Source organism: Trachurus japonicus, chromosome 9 (genome assembly GCF_045865225.1).
Source record: "Trachurus japonicus isolate A0001 chromosome 9, Traja_1.0".
Classification (NCBI taxonomy): Eukaryota; Metazoa; Chordata; class Actinopteri; order Carangiformes; family Carangidae; genus Trachurus; species Trachurus japonicus.
In genome coordinates this window covers 4,399,178-4,423,062 of record NC_140915.1, presented here as the reverse complement: position 1 = coordinate 4,423,062, position 23,885 = coordinate 4,399,178, and the positions used below count along the sequence as shown (strand labels likewise).

At 43.3% G+C, this 23,885-nt stretch overlaps 1 protein-coding gene across 1 annotated transcript in view; it reads left to right on the top strand.

Annotated features, from left to right (window-relative positions):
- The window catches only part of ogdha (oxoglutarate dehydrogenase a), a 64,837-nt gene that overhangs the window by 29,582 nt on the left and 11,370 nt on the right, over positions 1–23,885 (top strand). Inside the window, exons 6-21 of the mRNA XM_085785717.1 lie at positions 1,826–1,941; positions 3,699–3,853; positions 5,243–5,389; positions 6,289–6,379; positions 7,495–7,674; positions 8,342–8,470; positions 9,995–10,174; positions 11,647–11,799; positions 12,936–13,038; positions 14,568–14,696; positions 16,298–16,448; positions 18,459–18,586; positions 19,666–19,844; positions 21,103–21,174; positions 23,600–23,725; positions 23,849–23,885. The exon at positions 23,849–23,885 is cut by the window's right edge and continues 36 nt beyond it. Coding sequence (XP_085641843.1) covers positions 1,826–1,941; positions 3,699–3,853; positions 5,243–5,389; positions 6,289–6,379; positions 7,495–7,674; positions 8,342–8,470; positions 9,995–10,174; positions 11,647–11,799; positions 12,936–13,038; positions 14,568–14,696; positions 16,298–16,448; positions 18,459–18,586; positions 19,666–19,844; positions 21,103–21,174; positions 23,600–23,725; positions 23,849–23,885 — 2,076 coding nt within the window. The remainder of the gene's footprint in view (positions 1–1,825; positions 1,942–3,698; positions 3,854–5,242; positions 5,390–6,288; positions 6,380–7,494; positions 7,675–8,341; positions 8,471–9,994; positions 10,175–11,646; positions 11,800–12,935; positions 13,039–14,567; positions 14,697–16,297; positions 16,449–18,458; positions 18,587–19,665; positions 19,845–21,102; positions 21,175–23,599; positions 23,726–23,848) is intronic.

Genomic DNA, 23,885 nt, shown 5'->3' with positions numbered 1-23,885 from the left:
GATGAAAAGATTGGGTCAAGAAGGAAGGATGAAGTAAGGAAGGAAAAAAGGATTGTGGAAAGAAAAATGGAGGGAAGGAACAGAATGGGTCAATTAGATCAAAAGAGGAAGGATGAAAAAGTCAGGATGAAGGGAACGAAGGACGGAAGGAAGGGAAAAAGGAGGGAAAGAAAAATGGAAGGAAGGAAGGGAGAAAGGAAGGTAAGATAGATGAATCTAGGAAAGAAAAATGGAGGGAAGGGAGAAAGGAAGGATGGAGGAAGGGAACAGATTGGGTCAACAGTCCTGTTTAAATATACTTTCTTTGTGTTAATTCTACGTTAATTTGATGATTTAACATAAATAAATATTCGTTATGAGCTTCAGTCTTAAGGCGACAAATGCAATTAATTAATTAGTTGATCAATTAATCGCGTTTAATTCCAGAAAATTGTGCGATTAATTAGTTTATTTTCTTTTTTTCAAATGGATTGAAAGCCGTATACATACTATCATACTCCCCAACGAGCAACGAGGGAAGTGGTTTTAATGTTTTAATGGGACTGGGACTACTTTCAGCGGCGGATGAATCCACGTTGTGTTGAAGAGGAAACTGAGCTCAGAGCGTTTTGATGTGAACGACACTAACGAAGTCTCTCTGCTTCTATCTTCATCTCTTTGTGTTTGACCTTTGATCCCTCGTTTCCCTCCTCCACCTCTTCCCCCCTCCTCTTCCTCTTCCTTCTCATTTTCCCCCCTCCTCCTCCTCTTCCTCTTCTCACCTCCTCTTCCTCCTCCTCTTCCCTCTTCTTCTTCCTCCTCCTCCTCTTCCCCCTGCTCTTCCTCTTCCCCCCTCCTCTTCCTCCTCTCCTCTTCCTCTTCCCCCTCCTCCTCCCTCCTCCTCTTCCTGCTCCTCCTCCCTCCTTTTCCTCCTCTTCCCTCCTCCTCTTCCTCTTCCCCCCTCCTCCTCCTCCTCTTCCCCCTTCTCCTGCTCCTCCTCCTCCTCTTCCCCCCTCCTCCTCTCCTCTTCCTCCTCTCCTCTTCCTCTTCCTCTTCCCCCCTCCTCCTCCTCCCTCTTCTTCCCCCCTCCTCTTCCTCCTCCTCCCCCTCCCCCTTCCTCCTCCTCTTCCCTCTTCCTCTACCTCCCTCCTCCTGTTCCTCCTCTTCCCCCTCCTTTTCCTCCTCCTCCTCTTCACCTTCCTCCTCCTCCCCTTTCTCCTCCTCCTCCTCTTCCTCTTCACCCTCCTCCTCCTCCTCTTCCCTCTTCCCATCCTCCTCCTCCTCCTCTTCCTCCCTCCTACTCCTCCTCCCTCTTCCCCCTCCTCCTCCTCCTCTTCCTCCTCTTCCCTCCTCCTCTTCCCCCCCTCCTCCTCTTTCTCCTCCTCTTCCCCCTCCTGCTCCTCCTTCCTCCTCCTTTTCCCTCGTCTTTCTCCTCCTCCTCCCTCCTCCTCCTCCCCCCTCCTCTCCTCCTCCTCCCTCCTCCTCCTCTCCCCCCCCCCCTCTCCTCCTCCTCCTCCCTCCTCCTCCTCCCCCCCCCCCTCCTCCTCCTCCTCCCTCCTCTCCCCCCCCCCTCCTCCTCCTCCTCCCTCCTCCTCCTCCCCCCCTCCTCCTCCTCCTCCTCCTCCTCCTCCTCTGCATGCCTCCATGTGTCTGTTTCTCCTCCATCTTGGTTGACACTAACTCACCTGTGCATGTTTCTCACATCTCTGTGACCTCCTCTCCTCTCCTCTCCTCACCTCCTCCCCCCTTTATCTCCCTTAACCCCCCTCTCCCTCCCTCCCTCTCCCCCCCTCCCCTCCCTCCCTCCTCCTCTTCCTGTCCCCGTGGTGCATCATGGGACATGTAGGCTTCTACGGTCTGGATGACTCCGACCTGGACAAGGTGTTCCGGCTGCCGACCACCACCTTCATCGGCGGCTCAGAGAGCGCGCTCCCCCTGAAGGAGATCATCCGCCGCCTGGAGGTAACACACACACACACACACACACACACACACACACACACACACACACACACACACACACACACACACACACACACACACACACACACACACACACACACACATACTCATCAGCTGTTGTTTCCATCACAGGTTTTCTCAAAATAAAAGTGACATTTCGGACATTTCAAAGAAGTCCGGTTGCTGTTTGCAGGTGTTTTCTTTTAAATTCTCGTCCTGCGATACGTCACTCTGAGGAAGATGGACGTAAGTGTCAGAAGACGAAGGCAGCGCTTGACTGTTCAAAGGCAGAAATATAAATATACATAAATATTTTTATTTATTTTATGTATTATGTGTGGCACTGTGCGGCCACCCTGAATAAGGGGGTTTCTGGGAGAGGATCGTGAATGAACTATGGATTAGTGATGTCACGATTATAGATTTTCTTACAATTATTGTCAGAGAAATAATCGCGGTGTTGCGATCATAACGATTATTATGCATTAATTACGTAATTTCACAACTCTATGAAGGTTTTAAAACCAGAGTCAAAATATATTTACATTTCTGATTATATACACAAAATATTCTAAGTATCTATTAATGTAGGACCAATTATTGATCATCCAAGGAAATGTTTGAATTATTTCAGTGATGATTTATCATCTATACCAAATTTTAATCTTTTTTTTTTTTTTTAATGACACGCTAACATTTAAATTCCTACCAATTCAATGTTACATTGATCCTTACAATCCTGATCTGCCGATGTGGTTGCGACAATCTTTTTATGGAAAGTGACGGTATTGAGAAATGTTTACGATTAATTAATTGCGGAATTTAAAGGATAATTTCCATTTTTTACAACCTGGACCTTATTTCTAGCATAAAATACGATCATGTTACTCACCCAGACAACTTTGGTGTCATTTGGAGTCGTTTTGACGAAATTAGCCCCAGTGGAGCGGCGCGTATATCCGTATAATGCGAGAACACGGGGCAGCGCAATGCAGCCTCTAAATAACACATTATCCGCCGCAAAACTCCTTCATTTCACCAATATTAATTCTGATAGGCTAGTGCTATTCCCCTCTGAGTCCGGGGTTAGCTGTTATCAACATCCGGGGTCTGTAGGTTGACCTACTGACCTCTGACCTGGATGATGTCATCTCCGAGCGCTGCCTGGCGCGGCTAACTTGCTACCGCTAATGCTACGGTTGGTTTCTGTGTGTTTCTGACTTGTCAGAACAAAATGAGCAGCTGGATGAAGTTCAGCTTCCACAGGCTTCCTCTCCTCAACCTGGACTCACTAAAGCTCCGGCTAGTTGAGATTATTATTATCAGAATGAGCTGCGCGGCGCTCAGAGATGACATCATCCAGGTCAGAGGTCAGTAGGTCAACCTACAGACCCCGGATGTTGATAACAGCTAACCCCGGACTCAGAGGGGAATAGCACTAGCCTATCAGAACTAAATTTTGGTGAGATGAACGAGTTTGGCGGCGGATAATGTGTTATTTAGAGGCTGCATTGCGCTGCCCCGTGTTCTCGCATTATACGGATATACACGCCGCTCCACTGGGGCTAATTTTGTCAAAACGACTCCAAATGACACCAAAGTTATCTGGGTGAGTAAATGATCGTATTTTATGCTAGAAATAAGGTCCAGGTTGTAAAAAAACGGAAATTATCCTTTAATACCGCGATTAATTGTGAAAACAAGTAATCGTGACGTCCAAACTGTGGATACAACGTTTCCTTGTGGTCGTGCCCCAGATGGCGTACTGCCAGCACATCGGCGTGGAGTTCATGTTCATCAACGACCTGGAGCAGTGTCAGTGGATCAGGCAGAAGTTTGAGACTCCGGGGGTCATGCAGTTCACTCTGGAGGAGAAGAGGACGCTGCTGGCCCGCATGGTCCGCTCCACCAGGTACACAACTACTGCTACACAACTACTGCTACACAACTACTACACAACTACTGCTACACAACTACTGCTACACAACTACTACACAACTACTGCTACACAACTACAACTACACAACTACACCCGTGGTTCTCAAACTTGAAGCAGACACCAGAAATACACAAATATTTGTTCTGAGACTGAAGAACGTCACGTTTTTTAGTCAATGTGCGTTCATGGCGTGCATTCTTGGAAATATTGTAGAGAAAATTCTGGAAAAAAGTTGAGAGATTTCAAAAAAATAAAAAGTTACAAAAAATTCTAGAAAAAAGTGGTCAAATTTCACAAAAACAATTCTAGAAAACAGTGGAAAAATTTCTCCGTTTTTTAAAAATTCTAGAAAGTGTTAACATTTCTAAGTAAAAAAGTAGTAATTCCTCAAAAAAGTTGAGAAAAAATTGGTTAAAAAGTTCACAAAAACAATTTTAGAAAATGTGTGGCAAAAGAATTCAAAAAAAAAAGTTTGGAAAAAATTCTAGAAAAAGTGGTAAAAATTTCTTTAAAAAAAAATAAAAGAATCATTTCTAAAGAAAAAAAATTGACAATTCTCAAAAGTTTAAAAATTCTAGAAAAGTTATTTGTCAAATAAAAAACTGAAATGATACAAAACAATTAACTGTATTGTCACTAAACTAACATAGGCTAATACATTCACAGGAATGATTATGCAAATAGCTGTAGGCTAGTTGTTAGCTTAGCATTAGCACAATTTACATGTGAATAATAAAATAAACATTTTTTTATTTTTATTTTTTTTTTTTACTTTCTTATTTTGAAAAAAAAATTTTACGAGAAATTTTACCACTTTTTTCTAGAAGGTTTTTTTTTTATTTTACCACTTTTTCTAGATTAAAAAAAAAAAACTTTTTTCTTTTAGAAATGTTACCACTTTTTTCTAGAAAATATTTAGTTTTTTATTTTTATTTTGAACTTTTTTTACGAGAAATTTTACCCCTTTTTTTTAAAGATTTTTTTTTTTACTTTTTTACTTTTTTTTGGGAGAATTTTTACCACTTATTCCTAGAAATGTTTAAATGTTTTTGGAGAAATTGAACCACATTTTTCCAGAAATTTCTCTATAATATTTCCAATAATTCAGGCCATTGGCCCTAATTTAAATGTATAAAAAAGTAATGTTCTTCAGTCTCAGAACAAATATTTGTGTATTTCTGGTGTTTACTTCTAAATTTGGTCCAATGGGGGTCCGTCGTCTAATTTGTGTCAATTTAGGGTCCTTGATGTACAAAAGGTTGAGAACCATTGAACTACACAACTACACTGCTCCACCTCACTGTGTGTGTGTGTGTGTGTGTGTGTCTGTGTCTGTGTGTGTGTGTGTGTGTGTGTGTGTAGGTTCGAGGAGTTCCTGCAGAAGAAGTGGTCTGCAGAGAAGCGTTTTGGTCTGGAGGGATGCGAGTCCTTGATCCCGGCTCTGAAAACCATCATCGATAAGTCGTCGGAGAACGGAGTGGAGAACGTCATCATGGGCATGCCCCACAGGTAACACACAGACACACACTCTGACTCAGGGCCTGTCCCTATATACCGAATCTCCTTGTTGTTTACATTCTACTTCCGGGTAGAAAACCAGCTGTAATTTGAATGAGATCAATAGTAACGAACGAGAGTTTAGCTATATCTCATATTTTTCACGCCCTATCACCGTTTAGACAAATCTGAAATTATTGAAGAAACATTACTATTTCTGTGTGTGTGTTTTGTGTTGCTATGTGTTGTATTTATTCAGTTTGGGGGAATCACAGTGTCTAGAAAGCATCAGTGGTTCAGCTGACAGGGACAGCTAACGGTAGCTAAGCTAACAGCGGTAGCTAAGCTAACAGCAGGACGTCAGCTGTTAAAACCCTCCCGTTGTGGGACACGACATGAAACTACTCCAGTTAGCTCAGTCATGTTGGAACTCAGATATCCGCTGGAGAAAATATTTTTTCATGGAGCGTTTATTGAGTCACTGAGTTATTAAAGTTAAACAGGTAGCTAACCGTTAGCCCGACTAATCTATGATAACCATGACTAATTACAAAAATGTGCACACAGAAATAGTAATGTTTGTCCAATCATTGGTTTTATAAACTTTACAAACATCAGATTAGTCTAAACGGTGATATAGTGACATGAAAAATTAGATAAATATAGTGAAACTCTCGTCCGTCACTATTGTTCTCATGCTGGTTTTCTACCAGGAAGTAGTTGTAAACAACAAGGAGATTCGTCCTATATGCCCACTCCATCACACTTACGCACTGAGCCAAGTGTGGAGAAATGGGACAGACACACACTCAGGCCTGTGTTGTGTTGTGTTGTGTTGTGTTGCGTTGTGTTGTGTTGTGTTGTGTTGTGTTGTGTTGTGTTGTGTTGTCTCACCCTCTCTCTGTGACCAGGGGCCGTCTGAACGTCCTGGCCAACGTGATCCGTAAAGAGCTGGAGCAGATCTTCTGTCAGTTCGACTCCAAGCTGGAAGCTGCCGACGAGGTAACGACCTCATCGAAATCAAATCAATCAAAATAAACTTTAATTGTCTTGGACAATCAATGCTGTAGTACATCCTGCAAAACAGATTTTAAAACCATACACCATTTCACATACTCAAACACACAACCAACACAGATCACTTACAGACAGTACGACTAAGTTCATAGTTCATACAAGTAATAAATAATTATTGCACTTTCTGCTGTATATATTGCATCTTGCCTCAGTATTGCCACAGTCTCTGGGTCTAAACTGCACCATTTGTATGTTTGGACTGCACCATCAGCATCAATTTAAAGGTGCCGAAGGAATAGAATATGTATCTATTATGGCCGGGACTTTTAACGCGCTAATTACAATTAATTAATTACACAAAAATTAACGCGTTAAAAAAATTAACGCATTTTAATCGCGCTAAATGCGCTATATCGCGCTAATTGCTCAGCTGCAGCGCTATATCTATGACCTGTCACTGTCACAGGTGCAGCTCATCTCATTATGACAGGACTTCACCCTCAGAGCTCTGTCTTCAGACTGTCCTGGCCTGTCCCTGAACATCACACAGGGACAACATGGAGCTGTGTGATTGGTTACTGAGTTTTATTAATGTTTACATCAGGCTGAGTTCAACAAATCAGTTTATGCTACTGTGATTTAAGTAGCCTAGTTAAATACTACAGTAATCATCATAGTGTATTGGAAGGAAAGACCATTTAATCTGTATGGATCAAATATCGATTAATGAATTAATGGATAATTTGCATCCCTAGTCTGTTGGTCTTGGTTAAGTACCACCTTGAATGCTTAAGCTTATGTATTCAGTCATTCAATGGTATACTAAAATCCATGTGAAAAAAAAATGCTTCTCACTGTCCTCAGGTCAAATATTTATATGCGATTAATTGCGATTAATTAATTACAAAGCCTCTAATTAATTCGATTAATTTTTTTAATCGAGTCCCAGCCCTAGTATCTATTAAAAAAAGAAATGTACATATATATCAATTAAAATGATGAATATAAAACAACAAACCTCATCACTGCTGACATCATCACACCGCTGTAAAGTCCTGCCGATGCTACAAAGCTCCTCCGTGTTTTTCTCCCCCGCTCAGGGCTCTGGAGACGTGAAGTACCACCTGGGGATGTACCATCGCCGTATCAACCGCGTGACGGACAGGAACATCACGCTGTCCCTGGTGGCCAACCCCTCCCACCTGGAGGCCGTGGACCCCGTGGTGCAGGGCAAGACCAAGGCCGAGCAGTTCTACTGCGGAGACAACGACGGCAAGAGGGTGAGCCGACTACCAGCCCACACTCAGCTGATCACCAGCCGACGCTCAGCCGACATTCAGCCGACACACAGCCGACATTCAGCCCACACTTAACCAACATTCAGCCGACACTTAACCAACATTCAGCCGACACTTAACCAACATTCAGCCGACACTTAACCAACATTCAGCCAACATTCAGCCGACACTTAACCAACATTCAGCCGACACTTAACCAACATTCAGCCGACACTTAACCAACATTCAGCCGACACTTAACCAACATTCAGCCAACATTCAGCCGACACTTAACCAACATTCAGCCGACATTCAGCCGACACTTAACCAACATTCAGCCGACACTTAACCAACATTCAGCCGACATTCAGCTGATCACCAACCAACATTCAGCCAACGTTCGGCCGACACTTAGTCAACACACAGCCGACATTTATTTATTTATTTGTTTATTTGGGACATGTCAATTAAATCATCATCATCACACTTCATATTAGTTCAAATAATACAATACACATGGCGGAAAGGGAAAGCGGGAGAAGCTAAAGCTGATCTAGTCCCGCCTCCATTCACATTCAGCCCGACCAACAGTCCAACAGCTGTGTGTTCTGCACCTCTCACTGTGTGTGTGTGTCTGTGTGTGTCTTTGTGTGTGTGTGTGTGTGTGTAGGTGATGTCCATCCTTCTCCACGGCGACGCAGCGTTCGCGGGTCAGGGTGTCGTCTACGAAACCTTCCACCTGGCTGACCTGCCGTCCTACACCACGCACGGCACCGTGCACGTCGTCGTCAACAACCAGGTAACGGCCGCACAGTAAACAGGAAGTGGGAGCGGGTTCAGGTGAGTCAGGCACCGTGACGACGCCATGGCGACGTGACGCCAGTGGCATCCCTAGACTAAAGATCACATCCTCAAACTACAGTTATCTTATGTTGATGCTTTGATAAAACAGTGTTTTTGGACAGGTTTGAGTAACAATTAATTATTTATTTTTTTTTTAAAGCCACTACTTTGGCTTTGGCACACAAGTGGTTAACACCTCCTGGTCGCACGTGACGTCATTTACCCAAAACAGCGGCGTCAGGCAGCAGGCCACTTGACAACAGCGAGCTGTTCAGCTGTCTTTGGGTCGTAGCAGCTGAAGTGTAACAAGATGTCACAAAAAGATTTCCATGTTTTTCCCCCCAAAAGTGGTCAGCAACCAAAGTGGTGATGGGAATAGAAATTATGTAAAAATGTAGAATTTCAAAAAGAGTGTTGCAGCTGGAACTACTAGGGAAGTAGCTAACGTTAGCTAGCTAGCAGCTAGTTGATATTACATGGGGAAAAACGATCTGTTATTATTAGCATCTGTCTGTAAATGCAATTGTAGTGTGTGAGAATTGTGTACCTAAAAATAATTATTTGATATGTTCAACATGATGAATGGGGCATTTTTGTGCCTGGGCTATAGGACGAATCGCCTTGTTGTTTACATTCTACTTCCGGGTAGAAAACCAGCATGAGAACAATAGTGACGGACGAGAGTTTCACTATATAAATCTAATTTTTCATGTCACTATATCACCGTTTAGACTAATCTGATGTTTGTAAAGTCTATAAAACCAATGATTGGACAAACATTACTATTTACGTGTGCACATTTTTGTAATTAGTCATGGTTATCAGAGATAGCCGGGCTAACGGTTAGCTACCTGTTTAACTTTAATAACTCAGTGACTCAATAAACGCTCCATGAAAAAATATTTTCTCCAGCGGATATCTGAGTTCCAACATGACTGAGCTAACTGGAGTAGTTTCATGTCGTGTCCCACAACGGGAGGGTTTTAACAGCTGACGTCCTGATGTTAGCTTAGCTACCGTTAGCTTAGCTACCGCCGTCAGCTTAGCTACCGTTAGCTTAGCTACCGCTAGCTGTCCCTGTCAGCTGAACCACTGATGCTTTCTAGACACTGTGATTCCCCCAAACTGAATAAATACAACACACAGCAACACAAAACACACACACAGAAATAGTAATGTTTCTTCAATCATTTCAGATTTGTCTAAACGGTGATAGGGCGTGAAAAATATGATATATAGCTAAACTCTCGTTCGTTACTATTGATCTCATTCAAATTACAGCTGGTTTTCTACCAGGAAGTAGAATGTAAACAACAAGGAGATTCGGTCTATTGAGGGAAGTTTGTGAAAACTGCTAGCCTATTTGGTATTAACTGGTAACCATGAAATGCCTTGATGCCTTGTCTTATGGGCTAAGTCCCGGATGTGTCACAATCCTAGAGACTGTTTCCCTGTGTGACGCTGGTGTGGTGTGTTGCAGATCGGCTTCACCACAGACCCTCGTATGGCCCGGTCGTCCCCCTATCCCACCGACGTGGCTCGAGTCGTCAACGCTCCGATCTTCCACGTCAACGCCGACGACCCCGAGGCCGTCATCTACGTCTGCAAGGTGGCGGCCGAGTGGAGGGCCACCTTCCACAAGGACGTGGTGGTCGACCTGGTCAGTCCCCTCCCCCTTCTGGCACTAACCCTTAAAGGGATAGTTCACCCAAAAATGAAATGTCCCTCATTATCTCCTCCCCCTCATGTGGACTAAGGGCTGGGAGAAGTTTCAGAGTCCTCCGTGGCTTCTCTGAGTTACAGGGGGTCTCGGCGTAGCAGTGCATGTCCATATGACGGTTGCAAATGGATACCAACTGTCTTCGTAACAAAAAGACACACCAAAAAACATCCAAATACCTCCATGCTGCTCGTATGTAATGTCCGTCTTGTATTGAAGCCCCAACATGAGAAATTGTCCCAAAAAAAATTAAATAAGTCTATGTGTTAAAGCAGAAGTAAGCGATCCGGTCGTTTTGGCTAATGCTGCGTTCCAGGCAGGCTTTTGAAACCGTAAATTACAGCTTCAAGTCACAACTTACGACTTTGTAGCGTTCCAGGCAACCCACTCGTGTTTCTCCGACCTGTTTTACCTGTGAAAGTCACTATAACGGCCACTCGTAACTTCTGACCCGTGAACTCGTACCAGATCGAACTGGTACGACTTCACAGGTCGGAAAAACACGAGTTACGAGTTGCCTTGAACGCACCATAACTTCTTGTCAGCCGACGGAGTTAGCAGCCCCCGCCCTCGTCATGGATCTATTGGCCCTCGTCCCTACGTCACCACATTCAGGCGCATCCCTTGGCTGCACACACAGAGAGGACTGCCCCTTTATGCCGTTCTCTCTCCTCATTGGATAAAGGTTGTAGGATACAAGGAAAGTTTTCTCCTGGGCTCAGAGCAGAGCAGAGTGACTGACAGACCCGTGTTTCAGACCAAACACTCTATAGAAGTGATTGCTGTCGGAAGATACAACTATTTAAGACTTAGATTAACACAAATATATCGCTTACTTCTGCTTTAAGTTTGTTTTGTAGTGGAAGCTTCTCGAAGCTCCTCTTCCCGCTTCAATACAAGACGGACATTACATGCGAGCAGCATGGAGGTATCTGGATGTTTTTTGGTGTGTCTTTTTGTTACGAAGACAGTTGGTATCCATTTGCAACCGTCATATGGACATGCACTGCTACGCCGAGACCCCCTGTAACTCAGAGAAGCCACGGAGGACTCTGAAACTTCTCCCAGCCCTTAGTCCACATGAGATCCTACTTTTCTCTGTTTTTTTCTTTTTCCTTAAAAAAACAAGAAGAACAGAACTTTTTTAAATATTGTACTTGTACTTTTCTTAACCTGTTTGTTTCTATTTTAGCTAGTATAGGGGGACTGGCAATGGAAATTAGCTTGGTAGCTAGAATTGGGTACATTTACATTTTATTTTAAAATGTGTATCAATGTACATTGTCCCTCTCTATCAAATAAAACTGAACTGAATTGAGGTCACGCCTGCTCCAACGGGAAGTCTGCGAGCCCTGGAGTAACCTCTCTGTGTGTGTGTGTGTGTGTGTGTGTGTGTGTGTGTGTGCGTGCAGGTGTGTTACCGTCGGATGGGTCACAACGAGATGGACGAGCCGATGTTCACGCAGCCGCTGATGTACAAGCAGATCAAGAAGCAGAAACCGGTTCTGCAGAAGTACGCCGAGAAGCTGATCGCAGAGGGAGCAGTGAGCCGGCAGGAGTACGAGGTGACACACACACACACACACACACACACACACACACAGAACAGAGTGTCACTACCCGATTTGTAGGGGTGGGAGAAAAAATCGATTAACATAAATATCGCGATATCTTTTTTGACGATTTTTAAATCGTTTTTTTTCTTTCAAAAATCGTTTTTTTTTTTTTTTTTTGAAAAAATAAATTATTTTTGCATTTTTTTGTTGTTGTTGAATTTTTTTAAATATTGTGCAATGTGCATTTGTTTGCCTTTTTTACATACAGAGAGTACAGGTTTTGAAAAGGGTTTAAGTTCACTTTATAATGGAGTATGTTAATTTATAGGCTCCTACAGTGTTTGTGTGCAGATAAATGTTAAAAATGCTAAAGACTAAAAATCAAGAGAATCGGCAATATCGTAGAATCACAATTTAAATCGAATCGCCATCCAAAAAATTGTAGAAGAATCGAATCGGGAGAAAAGCATATCGTCCCAGCCCTACTGATTTGCATCGCTGCCCGATTTGTGACAGCTACGTACGGCAACTCCACTTGGACAAACTTAGTTGAATTGACTTAGGATCACTGCCCTATGTGCTTGCTCTGTCTGTCTGTCTGTCTGTCTGTCTGTCTGTCTGTCTGTCTGTCTGTCTGTCTGTCTGTCTGTCTGTCTGTCTGTCTGTCTGTCTGTCTGTCTGTCTGTCTGTCTGTCTATCTATCTATCTATCTATCTATCTATCTATCTATCTATCTATCTATCTATCTATCTATCTATCGTATCTATCTATCTATCTATCTATCTATCTATCTATCTATCTATCTATCTATCTATCTACCGTATCTATCTATCTATTAAAATCTATCTATTAAAAAAAAAAAATCGTTTTCACAGTACCGTATTTTAAATTTACAGAACTTAAAGCAGACTTTGACTTCCGCTTGTACGCAAATCGGGCAGCGCCCAAATGAAGTTTGTCCAAGTGGAGTTGCCGTAGGCAGCTGTCAAAGATGGCGGCCGGTCTGCGCATGCGCGGACCAGTATTTACACTAATTGGGTAGCGACACAGACCACACACTAACAACACAACACAAGAACTGCAACTACCAACTACACAACCCGGCCACCATCATCATCATCGTCGTCTCTGTGTCTTGTTCGTAGGAGGAAATCGCCAAGTACGATAAGATCTGTGAGGAGGCTCACGCTCGCTCCAAGGACGAGAAGATCCTCCACATCAAGCACTGGCTGGACTCGCCCTGGCCCGGTGAGTGTGTGTGTGTGTGTGTGTGTTGTATACAGTAGGTCTGCTGAATGGGACCGCGTGTGTCATGATCGCGGTCGAGACCAATTAGCGATTAGCACATTTAGCATTTATTAGCGCTGCAGCAGCAGGAGGAGGACTGACTGTGGCAGGACACCTCTGCCTCTGTTTCACTTTATGTTGCTGGTAAATAATGTGGTTGTAAAAGTAGTAGGCTAAAGTTACATTATTTTGTATGCACTATTTAAAGGGATAGTTCACCCTAGAATGATATTTCGCTCATTATCTACTCACCCTCATGTTGACTAAGGGCTGGGAGAAGTTTCAGAGTCCTCCGTGGCTTCTCTGAGTTACAGGGGGTCTCGGCGTAGCAGTGCATGTCCATATGACGGTTGCAAAGGGACACCAGAGCTCTTCGTAAAAAAACACACACCAAAAAACATCCAAATACCTCCATGATGCTCGTATGTAATGTCCGTCTTGTGCTGAAGCCCCAAATTGCGTAATTGTCCCGAAAAAAATTAAATAAGTCTATATTTTAAGCTTGTTTGTAGCGGAAGCTTCTCAAAGCTCCTCTTCCTGGTCCGTCCAAATCTCGCGTGATTTGCGCCGGCGTCAGTGCGGTTACTGCAAATCACGCGAGATTTGGACGGAGAGCTCTGGTGTCCCTTTGCAACCGTTATATGGACATGCACTGCTACGCCAAGACCCCCTGTAACTCAGAGAAGGGACGGTGGACTCTGAAACTTCTCCCAGCCCTTAGTCCACATGAGGGTGAGTAGATAATGAGCGAAATATCATTCTAGGGTGAACTATCCCTTTAAAGGGGCAGAGCTTTAAGAGACATTTTAACTGGTCTACTCTCTTGCAGCCAGAATCTCACCTACTTTTAACCTCAGACTGTCACAATGATGGATCAGATGTCAGACTGCCTCATTCTTTCAGTTTTAACCTGAATATACGAGACATGATTGATTTTCCCAACGATCAAAATATACGAAACCGAACCGAAAACCATGACCACAAAACCGTGAACCGAACTGTTTGCTTGAACATCTTTTAAATACATATTGCTGCTTAATATGTTTTATGTAGCCTATGGCATTTTTAAGCTTCATGTGTGTTATTGGACAGAAAGAGCAGCGCTGCCTCGGAGCATAGCCTACATACACAAAACACATTTACATCAATAAATAAATGTTTCAAGGTTCATCTGATGGACATCAAGGGACAGATTCTCTAAGTTTTGCACAGCTTTTGCTCATGCTAAACCTGCACAGGCTGAAGACCCTCTTCACATGTTTCAAAACCAAACAGAGACAGATTGTGCAGGTTTAACAGGCGCAAAAGCTGTGCAAACCTGAGTAAATCTGGACCCTAGTCTCATGCTAAAATTTACTGTAAATTCACCTTTAAAGTGCATTTGTTTTACATGTTTGTGTATTTTTGGTTTTGCATCATTTCTGTATTTGCAGCGTTTGGTTTGGCCCTTTTTGGCCACCGTACTGACTCTCTGCTCCGTCCGTCCTCAGGTTTCTTCACTCTGGACGGTCAGCCCAAGTCCATGAGCTGCTCCTCCACGGGTCTGACCGAGGAGAACCTGAACCACATCGGAGGGGTGGCGTCGTCCGTCCCCGTCGAGGACTTCACCATCCACGGAGGTCTGGCACCGCCTCTCTCTCTCGGGGTTCCCACTCTTTCCTCTAAACCATTTTCCAGCACTTTTCCAGGACATTGTCAGCTGCTACAGTCTGACAGTATGACAGGGTTCCTACGCAAGTAATGAAAGTATGGAATAATATGGAATTTGATTTCATACATTTCCAGGTCTTGAAAAGTATGGAAAACGGAAACTAATGTATGGAAATATATTTATCTTAATACTTATCTGGGTTTGGTCTTATTCACATTATTACTTTGTAGCCTATGCGCTATTGTACCTAGCTACAATATCCTGGAAATGATTTGGTTTCATAATGGCATACAAATTCAGAATAATGAAAACAAATGATTAATTGCATGATTTATTAATGTGAAACACATCTACGGTATTTACTCAAATGTCACAAATTATTTAAAACATTTTTTACTGAGACACTGCAAAAACTCAAAATCTTTCCAAGAATATTTGTCTTATTTCTAGTCAAAATGTCTCATTTCTAGTCAAAACTAATCTCTTTCCACTTCAAATAAGACTCATCACCTAAAAATTAACTTGTTTTTAGATCATTTTCACTTGTTTCAAACAAATTTTCACTTGAAATAAGTAGAAAAATCTGCCAGTGAAAGTAAGTTTTTTGTGCTTGTAATAAGGAAGAAAAACTTGCTCCACTATCAGATTTTTTCTACTTATTTCAAGTGAAAATCTGCTTGAAAGAAGTAAAAAGTGTCTAAAAACAAGCTGCTTTTTATGTGATGAGTCTTATTTTAAGTAGAATGAGATTTGTTTTGACTAGAAATGACATTTTGACTAGAAATAGGACAAATATTCTTGGTAAGAGTTTGAGTTTTTGGAAGTTTGTGGAAATCCGGAAATTAGGGTCTGGAAAAAGTATGGAATTTGGAAATTTAAAATGTGTAGGAACCCTGGTATGACATCACGCCAACACATCCTCCGTCCCATTCATGCTTTGGAGAAGTCTTTTCCACAGTTGTAGCTTATTTTGTACATTTAACCAGTTTGTTTCTATGTTTCTTCCTCTCTCTCTCTCATTCTCTCTCCCAGAAGTCTGATTTAAAGACGTGCAGTCTACGGCTCCAACTTATCTATAGACTATGACATAATATCTTACACGCTTAGAAATTAAGACAATTTTATCATAGAACAACGCAAAAACATGTTGTTTTTGTTTTTAAACCACGACCACTACAGTTCTCTGTCACTGTCTAAATCTATCTGTCCTTCATCAGAGAAGACGACAGGTCCAACACTGGAAACACTCAGCAACTCAATGTCGTTTTCTCCACATCGACATAGTTTTCTCACTAGGATTGGGAAAGAAATCCTCTGTGGGGTCTGAAAAAGTTAAAACTGAGCTCTGGCAGCTGGTGTCATGATGCGGTAAATAATTTTCCAGGACAACTCAAAGATTTTCCAGGACATTTGACAATTTTTTTCAATTTCCATGTGTTTTCCATCACTGGAAAATTGGTCAACCATTTTCCAGGTTTTCGAGGATGCGTGGGAACCCTGTCTCTCTCTCTCTCTTTGGACTCGTCAGGACTCGGGACTGACTCTGACGGTGACTCTCTGCTGTTTCAGGTCTGAGCCGCATCCTGAAGGGTCGGGCCGAGATGGTCCGTAACCGCACGGTGGACTGGGCCCTGGGCGAGTACATGGCCTTCGGCTCTCTGCTGAAGGAGGGCATCCACATCCGGCTGTCGGGACAGGACGTGGAGCGAGGGACGTTCAGGTAAACGGGTCGTCGCCTCTCCTCTCCAGTCCAGTTCTGGGTCCTGATAGGGATGTGCACGGTTACCCAATAGGCTTGGGCGGTATCCAAATTTTGATACCGTCAAACTTCCTCCACATTTTACCACGGTATACGGTATTACCGTGACTAATTAAAAATGATGACGTAAGTGGCATTTCACCATTCAGAAACTGAATACTAGGGCTAAACATTAGCAGACCAAAATCTCATTGGTCGATTGGTCTCAGGAAAAAAACAAAAAACATTTGGAGCCCTGTCTTGTCAAAATTAAGTCAAAATCTATATGACCGAAAAGTAGTCGGCTAAAACATATTAAACTAACTGACATAGGTGCTACTGGACATATAATAAATTTTAGACATTAAATTACTTTTTATTTAATATTTAATCCTTATCTCCTGTATAAGTGCATTGCATTTTTTCATGACGGTATTGAAACTGATACCGTTGCTATTTTTAAACACCTGCAGTATACGGTATTACCGTAATACCGCCCAAGCCTAGTACCCGAGTACCCGAGTACCCGGGTACCCGAGTAGGCAATCTGCTACTCGGTTATGAATTTATTATCCGGTTAACCTAGGATTAAAAAAACGGCACGTTAGAGCAACAGTCTAGTGTCTCAGGGTATCCGCCGGGTCTTGAAAAGTATTAAAAGGTGATAAATCAGTTTTGGGAAAATTAAGACCTGACTTAAAAAGTATTAAAAAAGTCTTTTCACAACTGTATAAAGTCTTAAATTTTGAAGGTATCTTTTCTGAATTAACTGTCCAAGAGTTTGAGTCCTAAAAAACATTGTGAAAGTGTGTGAATTTATTCATTTTTATTAAAAAACAAAGATGAACTGGTACATAAAAAAGAAAAGAAGATTGTTGTTTTTGATTTTGTGATAGTGGAGCAATGTTTTTTTTTTTTTTTTTGATAAACTTTGCCTTTGATTTATTATCCTAGCCTATTTTGAATTCTGTTGTATCATAGTGGTCTAGAGTCTTTATCACAAACTAAAACTGTTCAGTTAAAAGTGTCACTGATGTAAATGGTTACAGCTTGAAGTGGCGGTGAGGTATTAAAAAATATTGAGAAGGTCTTGAAAAAGTCTTAAAAAGGTATTAAAATGAACTTCAAGATTCCTGTATAAACCTGTTTATGCACCGGCTGCCAGCGCTCTGTCCGTCAGACATGATGACGTCATTTTATTTTTTATTACAGTATTCGGTTACCCAGGTACAGGGCCGTTGTATAGGGGAGAAAGGTGATGATAACTCTAGGGGCCCAGCGCCCAGTGGGGCCCATAAAAAACCCCAGTAGTCTAATCTTTGTATGACTGATTTATTCTGCGTAAGACCCTGACTAATACTCATAGTACACTGTAAAAACTCTACATCTTTCCAAGAATATTTGTCTTATTTCTTGTCCAAATGTCTCATTTCTAGTCAAAACTAATCTCTTTCCACTTAAAATAAGACTCATTACCTAAAAATTAACTTGTTTTTAGATCATTTTCACTTAAAAATTCACAATAAATAGAAAAATCTGCCAGTGGAAGTAAGTTTTTTGTGCTTGTAATAAGGAAGAAAAACTTGATCCACTATCAGATTTTTCTACTTATTCCAAGTGAAAATCTGCTTGAAAGAAGTAAAAAGTGTCTAAAAACAAGCTGCTTTTAATATGATGAGTCTTATTTTAAGTAGAATGAGATTTGTTTTGACTAGAAATAAGACAAATATTCTTGCTAAGATACTTGAGTTCTTGCAGTGTAATGCTGCATTAGCATCAAAACAAAGAAGGCTAAATAAAAAATGATAATACATACGTAGTCTAAGAAAAAAAAAGGAAAAGTTAGGGGGAGGGGCCCACTTTAGTATTCTTTAAGGGGGCCCAGAATTCCTAGCAACGGCCCTGCCCAGGTACGACAAGGTTAGGATACTCTGTTAGAAAATGATTGTAAATGTCCGTCCCTGGTTGCTGACGTAGTTTGTCTCCTCTCAGCCACCGTCACCACGTCCTCCACGACCAGAACGTGGACAAGAGGATCTGTATCCCCATGAACCACCTGTCCCCCGACCAGGCGCCGTACACTGTCTGCAACAGCTCTCTGTCCGAGTACGGAGTCCTGGGTGAGTCCCAGCATTCAGCCCACACTTAAAGGGATAGTAGCATTTTTTTTAAAGTCAAAGTCAAAATCATTTATTAGTCTCCTGTAGGAGAAATTTCTCTGGGACAGAGAGCGGTGCTGCTTCACAACAAAGACAAAAACAGTACAAGAGAAAAGCAGCAGGGAAGTACTAAAAACATACAGTAAAATCAATTAAAGTGCAATATGCCTCAGAAAGTACTAGTGGCAGATGTATGGACACGCAAACATTTATACATATCTTCACACAAGCTGCTCATTCATAAAAGTGAGGTTGTATGATCTACAAATAGCCCCTAAGTACTTTAATTGCAGTAGAAGACTCTCTGCACTCCTCCCGTTAGCAACGCCAGCCCATAATAGCCCTGCCCAGAGATTTACAACATACAGTGTTGTGAACAGACCCAAAGAAACGGCCTATTTTCACGGCCTAAAAGAGGTTTTACCTGAAAAAAAAATACACAGTTCCATTGTTCACTATAATATAATTTTTTCCAGCCCTTCAAAGTGCAGGAAAAACAGTTTTTATTTGGACCTGACCAACTGCTGATCGGCGGGCGCTAACCCTGGGCGGAGGGATACGTGGGTTGGTTCGGTCCAAATAAAAACTGTGTTTTTCCTGCACTTTGAGGGGCTGGAAAAAATTATATTATAGCGAACAATGGAACTGTGTATTTTTTTTCAGGTAAAACCTCTTTTAGGCTGTGAAAATAGGCCGTTTCTTTGGGTCTGTTCACAACACTGTATGTTGTAAATCTCTGGGCAGGGCTATTATGGGCTGGCGTTGCTAACGGGAGGAGTGCAGAGAGTCTTCTACTGCAATTAAAGTACTTAGGGACTATTTGTAGATCATACAACCCCACTTTTAAAAAAATGATACTATCCCTTTAAATGCAATCGCAACACGCAGCATTTCTCTCTTGCATTTGTTTTTTTGTGTTAGCCAAGCGGGGACAGTGTTTCCTCCAGAAAATTTGGATTTTGGGTGAACTATCCCTTTAACCAACATTCAGCCACGTCTCCACCTCTGACCTCTGACCTCTCTGCCCCCCCCCCCCTCAGGGTTCGAGCTGGGCTTTGCGATGGCCAGTCCCAACGCTCTGATCCTGTGGGAAGCCCAGTTCGGTGACTTCCACAACACGGCTCAGTGCATCATCGACCAGTTCATCTGCCCCGGTCAGGCCAAGTGGGTCAGACAGAACGGCATCGTGCTGCTGCTGCCCCACGGCATGGAGGGCATGGTACACACACACACACACACACACACACACACACACACACACACATAAACTAGGGGTGTACAACCAGTGCACTATTTGTATTCGGTTTCGGATTCGTATTTGGGAAGAAACCGGAAGTGGATGCACTGACTTCAGCCGAGCTAGTGCTACTACCGAGCTAGCCGGCTAACTTCCGCTTTAGCTCTGGGCTAACTAGAGCGGGAATAAAATAATGTAATCGTGCGGCTCTTCTAGACTTTCCTTAGACTTGTGACACGTTTTATAGCCGCTAACTTCTTTTCCCATTATTGTCTATGAGAAAAATGCTACGTTGTTGAACGGTGACCCTGGAAGTATCGGTGAGCACTTCCTGTCTACTGTGATGCAATGCATGCTGGGAGTTGCTGTTTCTTAGCAACCCTAACGTGAACTAGACACAATTGAACTAGTCAAAATATAATTACATTACTAAACTCTTCATATAGGACCAGTTATTAATCCCCCAGGGGGAAGTGTTTGAAATATTTAAGTCATTAATTCAATCAATCAATTTGTTTATTTCGGGCATGTCAATTTAAATAATCATCATCACACTTCATCTTGGTTCAAATAATACAATACACATGGCCGAAAGGGAAAGCGGGAGAAGCAAAAGCTTATCTAGTCCCGCCCCCATTACCCACAGAATAAAATCTTTTTCATAATCGGATCATATCATAATCTTTTTCTTTTGTTTTTGCTTTTTTACATTTTGATATAACATTCTTTTACTTATGACATTTGACATAACATGTTACAGCAATAGGTAGTATGCAGATCATATCATAATATTTTCGTTTGTTTATTTGTCCTTTTATCTGTACTAAAAGTTTATTTTAATCTTTTCTTTTTAAATTACAAATGACTCTAACATTCAAATTCCTACCAATTCAGTGTTACGTAAGGTAAAAGGACCAGTATCTGTGCATCTTCCTTTACTTTGGTTCCGATATAATCTTTTTCGGAAAGTGGACGGTATTTAGGAATCTGCACGATCAATTAAGTGCAGCGTTTAATACCGCGATTAATTGTGAAAACAAGTAATCATCATGACATCCCTAGCTGTTGCTGATCCAAACGTTTCTTTTTCTTTAGAAAAAAGCTCCTGAATAATGAGGAGAAACTTCGGACAGCAAAACTATTCGGGATCAAAGCGTTATTCCTGTACTTCCGAATACGTATTCACTCTGCTCCCCCTGCTGGTTGGACTCTGACTCCGTTGTTGTTGTCGTTGTTTCAGGGTCCAGAACATTCTTCGGCTCGTCCAGAGAGATTCCTCCAGATGTGCAACGACGACCCAGATGTCATGCCTGTAAGACACACACACACAGACACACACACACACAGGGTGAATTCCAGTTCCCCCCGTGGCCCTAACACTTCGTTTTGTGCGTTCACGTGAAGTGGTGTTGTCCTGGTTCTGGTCCAGACGAGGGTTAGGGTGACAAGTTTCCCAGAATGCATCTCGCGGTTTTATTTCTCGCTGTAGCGCTGTTATTACGTCACTTTGTTAAGTTTTAATATTTTTTCATGTGATAAAGTAGCTGTTTAGATCCCCAATGTGCGGTCGGTTTATCCACATGAGGCTGTTTAGACATTTGCTCCAATGTTTTTGGGAGAAGTGAAGCTCCAGATCAACGGAGAGCTGGTCAGCCGGCCAACCTCCGTCGTCATCCCGGGGGAGAAAAGACCATCGCTAATTAAAGCAGATAACAGCGGCACGGCCGTTTCGGCTAATGCTGCGTTCAAGGCAGGCTTTTGAAACCGTAAGTTACAGCTTCAAGTCACAACTACGACTTGGTAGCGTTCCAGGTAACCCGTAGCTCGTGTTTTTACCGTCCTGTTGTCTGTGAAAGTTCCCTATAACGGCCACTCGTAACTTCCGACCCGTGAACTCGTACCAGATCGAACTGGTACGACTTCACAGGAAGGAAAAACACAAAGTACGAGTTTCCTTGAACGCACCATGAGTTAGCAGCCCCCGCCCTTGTCAGGCATCAATTGGTCCTCGTGCTACGTCACCACATTCACGCGCATCCCTTGGCTGCACACACAGCCCTTCATGCCGTTCTCTCCCCTCATTGGATAACACTTGTATCCCACAAGGAAAATTTTCTCCTCGGGTTACAGCAGAGCAGAGTGACGGAGAGACTCGTGTTTAGGCTGAAATACTTCATGTAAGTGATTGCTGACGGAAAATAGGACTATTTAGGACTTATATTAACAAAAACATTCCACTGATATCTGCTTTAACTTACCCGCAGGTTTTTAGAGGTTTACCACCGGCTGGTTACATTATTTTTAGGAGATAAATGTTGGTCTCATTGATGAAATCTAACAGCTGTATCAGTAGCATTATTAGTCTGAATGTAAAGTGAAGCTTCCTGTGTGTATTGGACAGAGGAGCAGCGCTGCCTCGGGGCTCTGGAGCCTACGGACACAAACCACCACATTTACATCAAGAAATACATGTTTTACAATGAACACATCAGTCTGCATTAAATTTTATTTTATTAAGTTAACATGGTTTTGAATAGAGGATTTGTGGCAAAAGCTAAAAGCTCGTCACGTCTGCTTATGTGAAAGCAGCAGAGACGACTGATGACGTATGTGACTGTTGAAGGGGCGTCCCAGTTCATAGGGGTCGACTTTCAACCTCTAGGAATTGTAGCTCCGTTTCAAGGGTTAAGGGCTAGGGGTAGGGATGGAAATTGGAATTGGGCAACAGACACACACAGACACACACCCTCAGTATGATGACCAGGTTGTTCACTCTCCTCTCCTCTCTTCCTCCTCTCCTCTCCTCTCTTCCCCCTCTCCTCTTCCTCCTCTCTCCCTCCTCTTCCTCTCCTCCTCCCCTTCCTCTCCTCCTCTTCCTCCTCTCCTCTCTTCCTCCCCCTCTCCTCTCCTCCCCTTCCTCTCCTTCTTATTCCTCCTTCCTTTTCTTCCTTCTCCTCCTGCTCCTCTTTCTTCTTCCTTCTCCTTCTCCACCTTCTGCTCCTCCTTCTCCCTCCATATCCTGCTCCTCCTCCTTCTTCCTTCTCCACCACCTCCTTCCTTTTCTTCCTTCTTCTTCCTCTTCCTCTCCTCCCCCTCTCCTCTCTTCCTCCTCTCCTCCTCCCCCTCTCCTCTCTTCCTCCTCTCCTCTTCCCCCTCTCCTCTCCTCCTCCTCTTCCCCCTCTCCTCTCTTCCTCCTCTCCCCTCCTCTCTTCCCCCTCTCCTCTTCCTCCTCTTCCCCACTCCTCTCCTCCTCCCCTTCCTCTCCTCTCTTCCTCCTCTCCTCCTCTTCCTCTCCTCTCTTCCTCCTCTCCTCCTCCCCTTCCTCTCCTCTCTTCCCCCTCTCCTTCTCCTCCCCTTCCTCCTCTCCCCCACTCCTCTCCTCCTCCCCTTCATCTCCTCTCTTCCTCCTCTCCCCCACTCCTCTCCTCCTCCCCTTCCTCTCCTCTCTTCCCCCTCTCCTCCTCCTCCCCTTCCTCCTCTCCCCCACTCCTCCTCTTCCTCTCCTCCTCCCCTTCATCTCCTCTCTTCCTCCTCTCCCCCACTCCTCTCCTCCTCCCCTTCATCTCCTCTCTTCCTCCTCTCCTCCTCTTCCTCTCCTCTCTTCCTCCTCTCCTCTCCTACTCCCCTTCCTCTCCTCTCTTCCTCCTCTTCCTCTCCTCCTCCCCTTCATCTCCTCTCTTCCTCCTCTCCTCCTCTTCCTCTCCTCTCTTCCTCCTCCTCCCCCCCCCTCCCTTCAGACCATCACCGAGGACTTTGCGGTGCGTCAGCTCTACGACTGTAACTGGATCGTGGTGAACTGCGCTTCACCGGGGAACTACTTCCACGTGCTGAGACGACAGATCCTGCTGCCGTTCAGGAAGCCTGTGAGACACACACACACACACACACAGACACACACACACACACACACACACACACACACACACACACACACACACACACACACACACACACAGACAGGTTCTGATGTTCTTCTCCTCCTCCAGCTCATCGTCTTCACTCCTAAGTCTCTGCTGCGTCACC